The 12568-nt window shown below is 42.3% G+C and overlaps 1 protein-coding gene across 1 annotated transcript in view; it reads left to right on the top strand.

Moving 5' to 3' along the window:
- Positions 1 to 12568, top strand: part of DNAH5 (dynein axonemal heavy chain 5) — a 640276-nt gene that overhangs the window by 291820 nt on the left and 335888 nt on the right. The window contains 4 exon segments of the mRNA XM_029590044.1: positions 776 to 988; positions 2050 to 2274; positions 4135 to 4307; positions 11833 to 12011. Of these exon segments, the coding sequence (XP_029445904.1) occupies positions 776 to 988; positions 2050 to 2274; positions 4135 to 4307; positions 11833 to 12011 (790 nt within the window).

The raw sequence follows: 12568 nt of genomic DNA, 5'->3' as shown, positions 1-12568 counted from the left end.
GCTAGATCGAATGAATGCAACCATCTGTGATTTCAAGGTCAACCTTGATAAAAAATAAAACCAAGATCCCTAGCAGAATCAACAAAAGGAAGCAGAGTACATCAATCACAAGATGAGGCAGTTCATCAGGCCTGTCACCCTTAACTTACCCACAAGCCCACAGTCCTAATAGACGGATGCACTAAATTCTGTATTTGTCAAGCTAACATTCTGCATTGTATCAGTCCATTGAAACAAATTCTCAACTGGGCTGCTTCTTGCTTTCATTGTTTCATATTGGCTTGTCATTAGTCTTGGTTTTCTAGAGCGATTCCTAATGATTTGATACTGTATTAGATTTTGGCATGTCTCTCCTTTCAAACAGGGAGAAGTGTGATGGCTGTTTCATTCACCAGTGCTGACAGCTCAGATCTGTAAACTACAATTTTTGGGTGGGATACTCTACAGCTAGTGATGAATCTTTAAGGGTCCTCATGCCAGTGCATGCTGTGATCATGAGATATTGAAATATGACTTTAAAAATGTTACATAGATGCAAAATCTAATCTGTATTAATTCAGTTTATTTCCTCCTTTATTCTCATTTGTGAATATTGAATTCACTTTAGCTGAAGCCATTGGGTTTACTAATGGTTGACATTTAAAGAGCTTTTCAAACTAAAGTAAGTAGCAAATTAACATGGCAATAAATGTGGGTGGTGACAGGTGAGGGATGGTTAAAGTATGGCATCTTATGCATGCACATAACATATTCTTTCTGAATGATTTTTAAATAGTCATATGACCGAATCTTGTCCATTTCCTCACGAGAGGGTGAGACTATAGAGTTGGAAAAATCAGTTCTGGCAGAGGGCAATGTGGAGGTTTGGCTCAATGCTCTTCTGAAGGAATCCCAGGCATCGCTGCATCTCGTGATCCGCCAGGCAGCTATGAATATCCAGGAGCCCGGCTTCCACTTGATCGAATTCCTTACTCAGTTCCCAGCCCAGGTGGGTTATTCAGAATGGGGGTAGAAAAAGTGCTTTGACTCTTGTGTAAGTAATTGCTTTAACGGTTGCTGTCCGTTGTCTTCCTAATTCCAGTTACCAACCCCGTATCTCCTCAAATCCTTTTCCTGTCAGAAACCATGCAGACTTCTGATGTGGTTGCAGGCTATACCACCATCTTGGTTGGTGAAGTCATAAGGTGCCTCTGTTACTGGTAGAGGTCTGTCTGGATCTTAATGGCATTAATCCCATTCCCTGTGGTTGAGAACGTTACTACAACAATCTTTTCACTTTCTGTTGGGCCCTGTGCATGAAAGACCTGAGCTCAAATTCAATTACAAATGTTCTGCGGGGAGCATCCAGTACTATTCTCTACACTAATGGCCTTGCTTCTGCTAACTAATGCCATCTTTTTAATTTAAAGATGGACCAGATTGCTTCATATTAATCTGTATGCTCTTTTATATGAATTCCCATTTTCCCTCTTTCGTATATCTCCACCTCCCCAGAGGCCATGCTTGCTGACCTGAGGACTGGAGAGGAGGTTCCTTTGAGAATAACGCTCAGTAGTGCTCACTGGCTAGTAGGGGTTGCTGCAGTAGCACCAGCTTTCTTCACTCTCTGTGGTTCACATTCCTGAATGGCTGTAATTCCACTCAGAAGAAAGAGCGGCATTTTGATGCCCTTGTCTAATGTTGCTTGCATATTAGATTAATTATAGAGCTTCCAAATATGACTTGCAAATTATGAATTCTGATCAGTGAATCTCAGGGTAAAATTGCAAAATATCTTTGAATGAGACACAGATCAGAAATTTTGGGATTGGCCCATCCACAATTTAATTGTTCTAGAATTCGTACTAAAAGATCTCAAAGTCCTCTAGAATACCAAAGATGGAACAATATGTAATTCAAGATGGTTACAATACCACAAATATGTTTTCACAATTCAGCAAAGTAAAAGGGAAAACCAATGCTTGCATTAGTGTACGTACAATCAAACAATTTCCTGCAGCTTGCTGTACTCTTTATGCAAACACATTTTATTTGGTTTTGTTCCAAAAGGTTGGATTACTGGGAATTCAAATGATTTGGACGCGAGATTCTGAGGAGGCTTTGTCTAATGCTAAATATGACAAGAAAATCATGCAGAAGACAAACCAGTCTTTCCTGGATCTACTAAACACTCTGATAGATATGACAACAAAGGATCTGAGCTCAGTGGAGCGCATCAAATATGAGACACTCATCACTATTCATGTACATCAGAGAGATATATTTGACGACCTGGTAAGTGTTGCTCTATATAAGGCACTGTTGAGATTTGCACAGGACTGTGCCAGGGCTAAAGAGCACTCCAGAGGGAGGAGGGCAATTCCCTTTCTATCTTGTGACCAGGGACAGTGGCCTGAAGACTCCTGCATTAAAAGTGTGAAAAAGCCCCCGGGGGATCTTGTGAGAGTTCTCCTATCCCACCTCCCTGCTGCCATGCCCCACACTTTCCCTAGAGGTGGCGCCAGTGCCAGATTGAATTTTCTTTTTAAAAAAATACATGCAGCGAAGACCTCTCCCCTCCCTTCCCAACTCCACCCCTTTTTCAAAATCCCCTCCCCCCCCAGCCTTCAGATCCCTCCTGGCCTCCTGAAACCCCCTCACCCTAACACTCCCCCTGATCCAGCCCAGGTCATACCTTTGAGCCCTTGGTGGTCCAGTGAGGCCCAGAGCGCCCCCTAGGCTCCGGGCTATGTGCCATTCTGGAAAAATGACGCCGGTTGGCCAGTTTTCATGTTGTGTCCCATCATGTGATAAGGATGTAACTTCATTTAGCTGGTGCCATTTTTTCTGGGTCGGCACTGGGTCTGGAGCCTAGTGGGTGTTCTGGGCTCTAGTAGGCCACCAGGATCTCAAAGGTATGACCTGGAGGAGGGGTTTTGAGGCGAGAGCTAGGGTGGGGGGCATCCTGAAATTGTGTTGGGTCCAAAGACTGGGGGACAAAGATTTTGACAAAAGGGCAGTGTTGGGAAGAAAGAGAAGAGGAGAGGCCTGCATTGTGCAACTTTAAAAATTTTTTAAAACATCTGGCACTGGGGCTGCCTCTAGGGGCAGCAGGGTAAGGGGTGATAAAGGATGGCCCTTTAACAAGAAGGGAGTCCTGGGCGGAGAGGCTGCAATTGCGCAGAATTTATGGGGGCAATTAACCCGCATTATTTTCCCCCTTGGTATTTTACTGCTAAGAGAACTACCGTGCGGTTTACTAAGCTGTGGGACTCAGCTTAATAAATACCTCGGTATCTTCCCCCTCTGGGGAGATAATATTATGTGGTAGGCTGAGCATAGTCTTCATATGCAGAGAGCTAAAGTTCAGTGCTGGTGCCATTAGGGATTGGAGGGGAAGGCTTGGTGAAAGAACGTGAATATTTCTGGAACCAATTTTTACTAGGGAAGATATATTTGCCATTGAAAAAAAGTGGGCCTGATTTAACAAGGATTTTTTCCCATGCACAAAATAGGAGAAAACTAATCATACATCAATCCTAAAATAACTGGCAATTTGGCAGTAATTTAGAGTAATTTTTTTCTTTTTTTTTTTTTTACCATAGCATAATGGCATACTATCTTGGTCATTCCTAATCACTCTTCTAATCATTATTTTTGCTGTAGAAAGTAAAACTTGAGAAACATGACTCCTTTATATTAGAGATGGACAGAAAAATCACTGTCTTCAATCACTGTGTTTCTTGGGTGGATTTAGGTGCATCAGGATCTATAAGCAGATAAATCAAGATATAAATAACTATGGGCACATTACCAATGCAAAATAATTGTGTAAACCAGTTTGTGAAGGGCACACAGTCTAGGCTCCACCTATCTGAAAGACTGCCTATCCCCTACAAACCTACCTGGAGATTGAGGTCTGAAACAGGGGCTCTCCTACCACTCCCTGCTCCCAAAGACGCCAGGTTAACCCAAACACACAAGTGCACCTTCTCCCTGTTTCTTCCCAGGCTCTAGAACTCTCTCCCAATGAAGCCAGACTGGCTGCCAATATACTCTCATTCCGTCATGCAGTCAATACAGTGGTTCTCTCAGTTATGCTTTGCTACATTTAAGACCAGTTGTTTCATAATGGTGGTTATTTCTGTTTTGTAGTGCCGCATGCATATCAAAAGCCCGACAGATTTCGAATGGCTGAAGCAATGCCGGTTTTATTTTAAGGAGGACACCGACAAGATGATGATAAACATTACAGATGTGCCTTTCATATATCAGAATGAATTCTTGGGCTGCACTGACAGGCTGGTCATAACACCCCTTACAGACAGGTAGAGGAAGGTTTAGTTTTATTACCTTGGAAACATTACTATAACATATTCATTTTTCTATTTCGGATCTTTGCAGGAGTGCTTCAGTTTTGCTATCTTAATTACCAAGATCCGAATGCTCTCATATAGAAACATAGAAACATAGAAATGACGGCAGAAGAAGACCAAATGGCCCATCTAGTCTGCCCAGCAAGCTTCACACATATTTTCTCTCATACTTATCTATTTCTCTTAGCTCTTGGTTCTATTTCCCTTCCACCCCCACCTTTAATGTAGAGAGCAGTGATGGAGCTGCATCCAAGTGAAATATCTAGCTTGATTAGTTTGGGGTAGTAGCCGCCGCAATAAGCAAGCTGCACCCATGCTTATTTGTTTTACCCAGACTATGTTATTAGCCCTTATTGGTTGTTTTTCTTCTCCCATGCCGTTGAAGCAGAGAGCCATGCTGGATGTGCATCGAAAGTGAAGTATCAGGCACATTTGGTTTGGGGTAGTAACCGCCGTAACAAGCCAGCTACTCCCCGCTTTGTGAGTGCGAACCCTCTTTTCTTCTCCCCTGCCGTTGAAGCAGAGAGCTTTGCTGGATGTGTGAAGTATCAGTTTTTCTTCTCCCCTGCCGTTGAATCAGAGAACTATGCTGTATATGCATTGAAAGTGAAGTATCAGGCTTATTTGATTTGGGGTAGTAACCGCCGTAACAAGCCAGCTACTCCCCTCTTTGTGAGTGTGAATCCTTTTTTCCACATTTCCTCTTGCTGTTGAAGCTTAGAGCGATGTTGGAGTCAAGCCTGTGTATGTTTATTTAATAAGGGTATTGACTTCCAGGCAGTAGCCATCATTCTGGCGAGTCACCCACTCTTCTTTGGCAGCCTCTTGACTTTATGGATCCACAGTGTTTATCCCACGCCCCTTTGAAGTCCTTCACAGTTCTGGTCTTCACCACATCCTCCGGAAGGGCATTCCAGGCATCCACCACCCTCTCCGTGAAGAAATACTTCCTGACATTGGTTCTGAATCTTCCTCCCTGGAGCTTCAAATTGTGACCCCTGGTTCTGCTGATTTTTTTCCTTCGGAAAAGGTTTGTCGTTGTCTTTTGATCATTAACACCTTTCAAGTATCTGAAAGTCTGTATCATATCACCTCTGCTCCTCCTTTCCTCCAGGGTGTACATATTTAGATTCTTCAATCTCTCCTCGTACGTCATCCGATGAAGATCCTCCACCTTCCTGGTCGCCCTTCTCTGTACCGCCTCCATCTTGTCTTTGTCTTTTTGAAGATACGGTCTCCAGAACTGAACACAGTACTCCAGGTGAGGCCTCACCAAGGACCTGTACAAGGGAATAATCACTTCCCTTTTCTTACTCGATATTCCTCTCTCTATGCAGCCCAGCATTCTTCTGGCTTTAGCTATCGCCTTGTCGCATTGTTTTGCCGACTTCAGATCATTAGACACCATCACCCCAAGGTCCCTCTCCTGCTCCGTGCACATCAGCCTTTCCCCCCCCATCGAATACAGTTCATTTGGATTTCCACTCCCCATATGCATGACTTTGCACTTCTTGGCATTGAATCTCAGCTGCCATATCTTCGACCACTCTTCCAGTTTCCTTAGATCCCGTCTCATTCTCTCCACTCCTTCCGGCGTGTCCACTCTGTTGCAGATCTTAGTGTCATCCGCAAAAAGACAAACCTTACCTTCTATCCCGTCCGCAATGTCGCTCACAAAGATATTGAACAGGACCGGTCCCAACACCGATCCTTGCGGTACACCACTTAAAACCGCTCTCTCTTCAGAGAAGGTTCCATTTACCATCACACATTGTCTTCTGTCCGTCAACCAATTTGCAATCCAGGTCACCACCTCGGCACTCACTCCCAAGCTTCTCGTTTTATTCACCAGTCTCCTGTGCGGAACCGTATCAAAAGCTTTGCTGAAATCCAAGTATATGATATCGAGCGCTCTTCCTCTATCCAATTCCTTGGTTACCCAGTCAAAAAAGTCAATCAGATTTGTCTGACAGGATCTTCCTCTGGTGAATCCATGCTGCCTCTGGTCCATCAATTCTCCGGACTGTAGATAGTTCACTATTCTCTCTTTCAACAGTGACTCCATTACTTTTCCCACCACTGAAGTGAGGCTAACCGGTCTGTAGTTACCAGCCTCCTCTCTGTTCCCACTCTTGTGAAGTGGGACCACCACCGCTCTTCTCCAATCACTCGGCACCACTCCCGTTTCTAGGGATCTATTGAACAGGTCGCACAGCGGTCCCGCCAGCACATCTCTGAGCTCCCTCAATATCCTTGGATGAATCCCATCAGGCCCCATGGCTTTGTCCACTTTCAGATTCTTTAGCTCTTCCCATACATTATCTACTGTAAATGGATTTTCCTCTGTTCCGCTTCCCTCCAGTTTCTTGTTGTGTAGAGATGGTCCTTCTCCAGGGTCTTCTTTAGTGAACACAGAGCTGAAGTATTCGTTTAATATTTCTGCCATTTCTTCGTCTCCCTCCACACATTGATCATTTCCACCTTTCAGTTTCACTATACCACTTTGGACCTTTCTCTTTTCGCTGATGTATCTGAAAAATGTTTTGTCACCATATTTTATCTCCTTGGCAATCCTCTCTTCTGCTTGACTTTTTGCCAACTTGATTAATTTCTTTGTCTCCCTCAGTTGATACAAATATTCTTCTTTGTGCTCCTTCCTTTGGGATCTTTTGTATTTCTTGTATGCAGTTCTTTTAGCTTTAATTTTGTCAGCCACCTCCTTTGAGAACCAGATAGGTTTCATTTTTCTTTTGCTTTTCTTTACATTTCTAACATATAGAGCAGTTGCCTTGGCGATTGCTCCTTTTAGATTGGTCCACTGTTGATCCACATCTCTCTCATTTTCCCATCCATTTAGTTCTTCCTCTAGGTACTTCCCCATTTCCTCAAAGTCTGTGTTTTTGAACTGTAAAACTCTGGTCTTTGTGCTCCTTTTCCATATTCTTTTAGTGATATTAAACCATACCGTTTGATGATCACTGGTGCTGAGGTGGGCGCCCACCTTGACATCAGAGACGATTTCTCCATTATTGAGCACTAAGTCGAGAATAGTTCCTTCTCTCGTGGGTTCCAATACCATTTGTTTGAACAAAGATACTTGCATGGCATCCAGTATTGCTCTACTGTTTTTAGATTCTGCAGATGGGATTTTCCAGTCTACATCTGGCATATTAAAGTCACCAATGATCACCACTTCCCCTTTCTTACCTATCTTATGGATGTCTTCAACCAGATGTCTGTCCAGCTCTTCCTTTTGGTTTGGAGGCCTGTAAACCACTCCAATATAAATGGATGCTCCATCATCTGTTTTTAGGTCTACCCATAGTGCTTCTTCCTTGCCCCAACTTCCTTGCAGCTCAGATGCTTGGATATTATTTCTGACATAAAGAGCCACACCTCCCCCTTTTCTATCCACTCTGTCCTTCCTTAACAAATTATAGCCTGGTATTGCCGTATCCCAATCATGAGATTCTGTGAACCATGTCTCTGTGATAGCAACGATGTCCAGTTCTGCCTCTGTCATTAGGGCCTGCAGATCTGGGATTTTATTTCCCAAACTATGAGCATTTGTAGTCATAGCTTTCCAGGTACTCTCTTTACGGTTATTGCTTTTCCTGTACTCCTTATGAGACTTTAGTTGAGATTTGTTATTCACTTTACTCGTTCCTTTTGCAGTTGTGCCATTGATGACAGAGTTATCCATCTCAATGTTTTTCTCTAGAATTTCTTCAGTTAATATAGGGAGGGCTTTATGTTCTTGTTGCATTTGATACTGTGTGTGTCTCCTTGTTACAGGTCTAATTCTACCAGAGCCCACTGTGATCCTGTTTTTTAATGATTTACTTGATGAACTGATTGAGTGGGGGGGTATACTTGTTGGCTTCCCATCTGTCAAGAATGGGTGACTGTGGGACACATGTGTTATCCTACCTGAGTCTACTGTATTTCTTTTTCTTGACTCCTGGTTATTCTTTGGTGTTGGGGAATTATTTTCTGAGTAATGCAATATGGGTGTAATTCTTTTAATTGAAGCTAATTGAGCTTTAACCTCAGTCAGCTCCGTTTTCAAAGAAGAGAGCTGTGCACAGATTGGGCAAGCTCCAAGTCTCCAGATGCTTTCCCTCAGAATAAAACGTCTACTCGAAATACCCACATATCCCATGGCTAAGCTTACTAACACCAGAAATAGAGCTCTCTCCATAGCGGGGCCTAAACTCTGGAACGCCCTACCATGCTACCTCACCACTATCATCGAAAATAAATCATTCAAAAAAGAACTGAAAACCTGGATCTTCAGCCAGACTTTCAATGATGATTTAAGCAATCCACAATTGTGATGCCTCAAGCTTCCCATCCTTCTCCCCTCTTCTCTTCTCCGCTTACCTACCCCTTCCTCCTTCCATTACCTACCCCATCCCCCCCTCATTTCCTACTTTTCCCATTCAGACTTTCTTGTATTCAGAGCACGAGTTTGTACATACCTTCCTCGTTTTTCGTTTCTATTTTCTTTTTCGTTATTTGAATTAAATTATTTTTTAGTTATTCCTGTTACTTCCTTCTCCATATGCTAGTTGCATATACTTTTGTTTCTCAAATTGTTCTATGTATCATTGTTTCGTTCCAATGTAAACCGGGGTGAAGGCATGTGCTAAACCTCGGTATATAAAAGCTTCAAATAAATAAATAAATAAATAAATAAAGGCTCTACAACAGTTGCATTGGATAGTTCTCATATTGGTTAAGTTTTGGATTGGTATGTCCTTAGCTGTTAACTTACTAATTGATCTTGTTGCTAATGCTAATTTAGACAGTCTATATTAGTAATCTAATCCCAGGGGTGGGTGGGTAGAGGGGGAGGGTGTTGTATAGTGCTAATAGAGAATACTATTCACCCTCAGAAAGAAGAAAAAATATCTTAATAAATAAATGGAGTCTTGGTGTGTGCTAGAGGACGATACATTTATTTCCCTGGTGGCACTCCAGCCCCCCTCTTGGGAAGCTCTTTACTCTTGCAGAAGCTTCTTAATGGGTTTTGGAAGAACTAGAGTGCAGCCAGACTGACAACACCCTGGGAAAGCTCTGAAATTATGGAAAAAATAGCTTCTTATTTTTTGTTTCTACTGCCAAGGTTGTAAAATGGTATGCTTGCATTGGGAGCGTTTCACAGTGGACAGCATTTTTAAATCAGCTAAGCAGGCATTCTCCTTTAAAGTCCCTTTTTGAAATTACAGGATGAAAAGTTTGCAGCATTATGTTCAGATATCATGCATTCACACACAGACATATTTACAAGGGTTCCTTGGTGGAGAATAGTGTCCATTTATAGAAAATGCATTCATGCAACTCTGGTAAAGGTTTAGACATCAGAATCTTGGGTAAATACATTGCAGTTTCCATAATTGCTATGGCAATATATGGATGACTGCAACTATGATATAAAAAAAACATTAGAAACTGTATTATAACCTGTAAGTGACTTATAAAGGCTCACAACGTCAGTGGAGCTAGGGAAAATGAGCTAATTTCTGGCTTTCAAAGCTCTAGTCTGCTCATTGTGCCATACTACAGTACCGACAGATAGGGCTCCCATAGACTCCTGGAGATTCATTATAGTTATTACTGAGCCCTTGACATTTCATCTTATAACAAAAATTATTTTCTATTGTGTACTCAGCAGCTAACAAAAATAAAATGTGATAATATCCAGACTTAGTAACAAAGAGGTCGATTCTAAAAGAATTGCTTGCGCCAAAAAACCCACATATGCGTGAGTCGTGTGCGAGCAACATGGATTTTAAGAAGCCACGAATTATATGCGTATGTAACCATATGTGTGTGAAAAATAAGGGTGTGGAAAAGGGGTGGGGCATGATCATTCTGGGGTGGGGCCAACACTTACACGTATTTTAAAACCAGAAACTGCAGCGCGCGTAGGTTTGTTATCTGTGTAACTTTACTGCTGCTCCAGATGACGAGCAAGTCTGTAGATCTTGAATTTAGGGCTCATAGGACAGGTGAGGGGTCCGGATCAACGGGGCAGCATGCAGGGTGAAGAAGCAGAGGGGCCTGGAAGACCTCGGTATTAACTGAACAAACTAGTGGATTAAATGGAAAACTGGGAATGTCCCCCGCGCAAGCATGTTTTAAAATCCACTTGCATTGCACATAAAGGCCAACAAAAGTCCTATGGAAGATATGCACGCTAGCTTTGTTTGAGTAACTTCTTAAAATTAGGAGCATACTTAATACACGATTGTTGTATTTTAGAACTTATGCGTGCAGTTGTGCTCATGATTTAAAATTCCAGCATATCTTTGCTCCTGTGCCGATTTGAGCGTGTATGGGTGTACACACACACACTCAAGTTAAAATTAGACAAATAGTATATGATGGCACATAAAGACCAAAATGACCCCTCCAGTCAGCCCAGTTGAGATCCACTAACTTTGGTAAATGTACAAATAAATTGCCATTTGCAATCCAACACCAGCTACCCCCTCCCCATGTCTTTTGCCTGACCCCTCAACCAATGTTCCTTCTAAGGATTGGGTTGCTGTGAACAAAATGTGTGTTCATGAGCAAAAGGTTTTTGGTTACATTATGTTGGGAGCTCTTCAGGCCAAGGCAGAATGAGATCTGCCAGGTCTCCTCTCTCTTCAAGCTGTGACGTCCTGTGCAAAAATCATTGATGGGGTGCCTTCATCCCTCCCAAGTGATCCCTGTTTCTCAAGGGAAAAGGGTAAGGAAGTCAGACTGGGAGGATGAGGGAGAAGGGCTAACGCCCTCCCCACCCTTCCAAAGATGGACATAGATTAGCAGGGGTGAGTACACTATTTCTCTCTCTCTCTGATTCTCCCCATTCTCCCCACCACTCTAGTGCTGGCCTTAGAAATATAGAAATACACATTCTCTAGATATAGAATGCATCTACAGAATAATGAGACATATTTTTTTATTTTCTGTCAATCATGTATCACCTGAATCACACATCACCAGCAGAACTGAGCCAAAATATCTCCAAAACAAATCTCACATTTTGTCTAAATAACCAAGTAGAGCACACTCCTAGACTATGCCTACCTTGGCCTGCCATTAATTGTATTCGGCGTCGGTTTTTTGTGATGGGCCCGATCGTCAAATATTTTTTTCTTTTCTTTTACTTCTTTTTTCGATATGCACATCTATTAACGCCTGCTCCTGGTTTATTAGCGCCTGTTCTACCTGCGTCCAACTGCACGTTAAGTGCGCTCAGCGCACCATATTGCATCGGCCTCCTTGTAAGCTAATTGTTTGTTCCTTTCCATCATCTAACTTGAAAAATCCCCGCATCTATAATTTTCCTGATCATGGTTTTTACTGTTTCAAAGATTTAAAACTCCAAGCTCTAAAGGTTTTTTTTTTTTTCTGACTCTAGTGTGGAGTTTTGCTTTTCAGATAACTGCGTATTGCATGCTTAATACAGTCACTTTTCTCTTAGATGCTATATCACTTTGGCTCAAGCACTGGGCATGAGCATGGGCGGAGCTCCAGCTGGACCTGCAGGAACCGGAAAAACAGAAACCACTAAAGACATGGGAAGATGTCTCGGGAAATACGTGGTCGTATTCAATTGCTCAGATCAGATGGACTTCCGAGGACTTGGAAGAATTTTCAAAGGTGAGAAGACTCTCCTGTTAGAATTTCCAGTTATGGTCCAAGCAGTATCAGTTGTGTTTATGTCTTTGTGATGTGAAATATTAAAAACAGGTTATCCAGGTGACTTTGAAAGTATCACTAAGGTAGCTGCACCTAGCCACTTCTTACCATCATCCAAAGAAAAGTTCAGACGTAGACAGGCTTGAGGGGCCCCAAGTCTGGAGCAGTCCTTTATTTTCCAGGTCACCTCCTCCCAGATAGACCCTGCTTTGTAATGTAAAGGCATAAAATTAAAACCACTCCTACCTTACCAACAGCACTGGCTGATGACTCCATCCATCTCCAACTTACAGCTTTACAGTTCTCTTTGATCCTTTTTCTTTCGCACTTTTTAGTGCTTTATTTTCTAAAAACAAACAAACTTGTTTTTTTCTATCTTTCTGAAGTCACATTATCTCACAAACTATTTAACGTACAGCAACTACATTTTCAGGATAGGAAAATTATAGTTACACAATGTTAGGTTCCATATTAGGAGCTACCACCCAAGAAAGAGATCTAGGCATCATAGTGGATAA

The sequence above is a fragment of the Rhinatrema bivittatum genome, chromosome 2 (genome assembly GCF_901001135.1).
Source record: "Rhinatrema bivittatum chromosome 2, aRhiBiv1.1, whole genome shotgun sequence".
NCBI classification, from domain to species: domain Eukaryota; kingdom Metazoa; phylum Chordata; class Amphibia; order Gymnophiona; family Rhinatrematidae; genus Rhinatrema; species Rhinatrema bivittatum.
The sequence above is the reverse complement of the archived record's forward strand: the minus strand, read 5'-3'. Positions and strand labels throughout refer to the sequence as shown.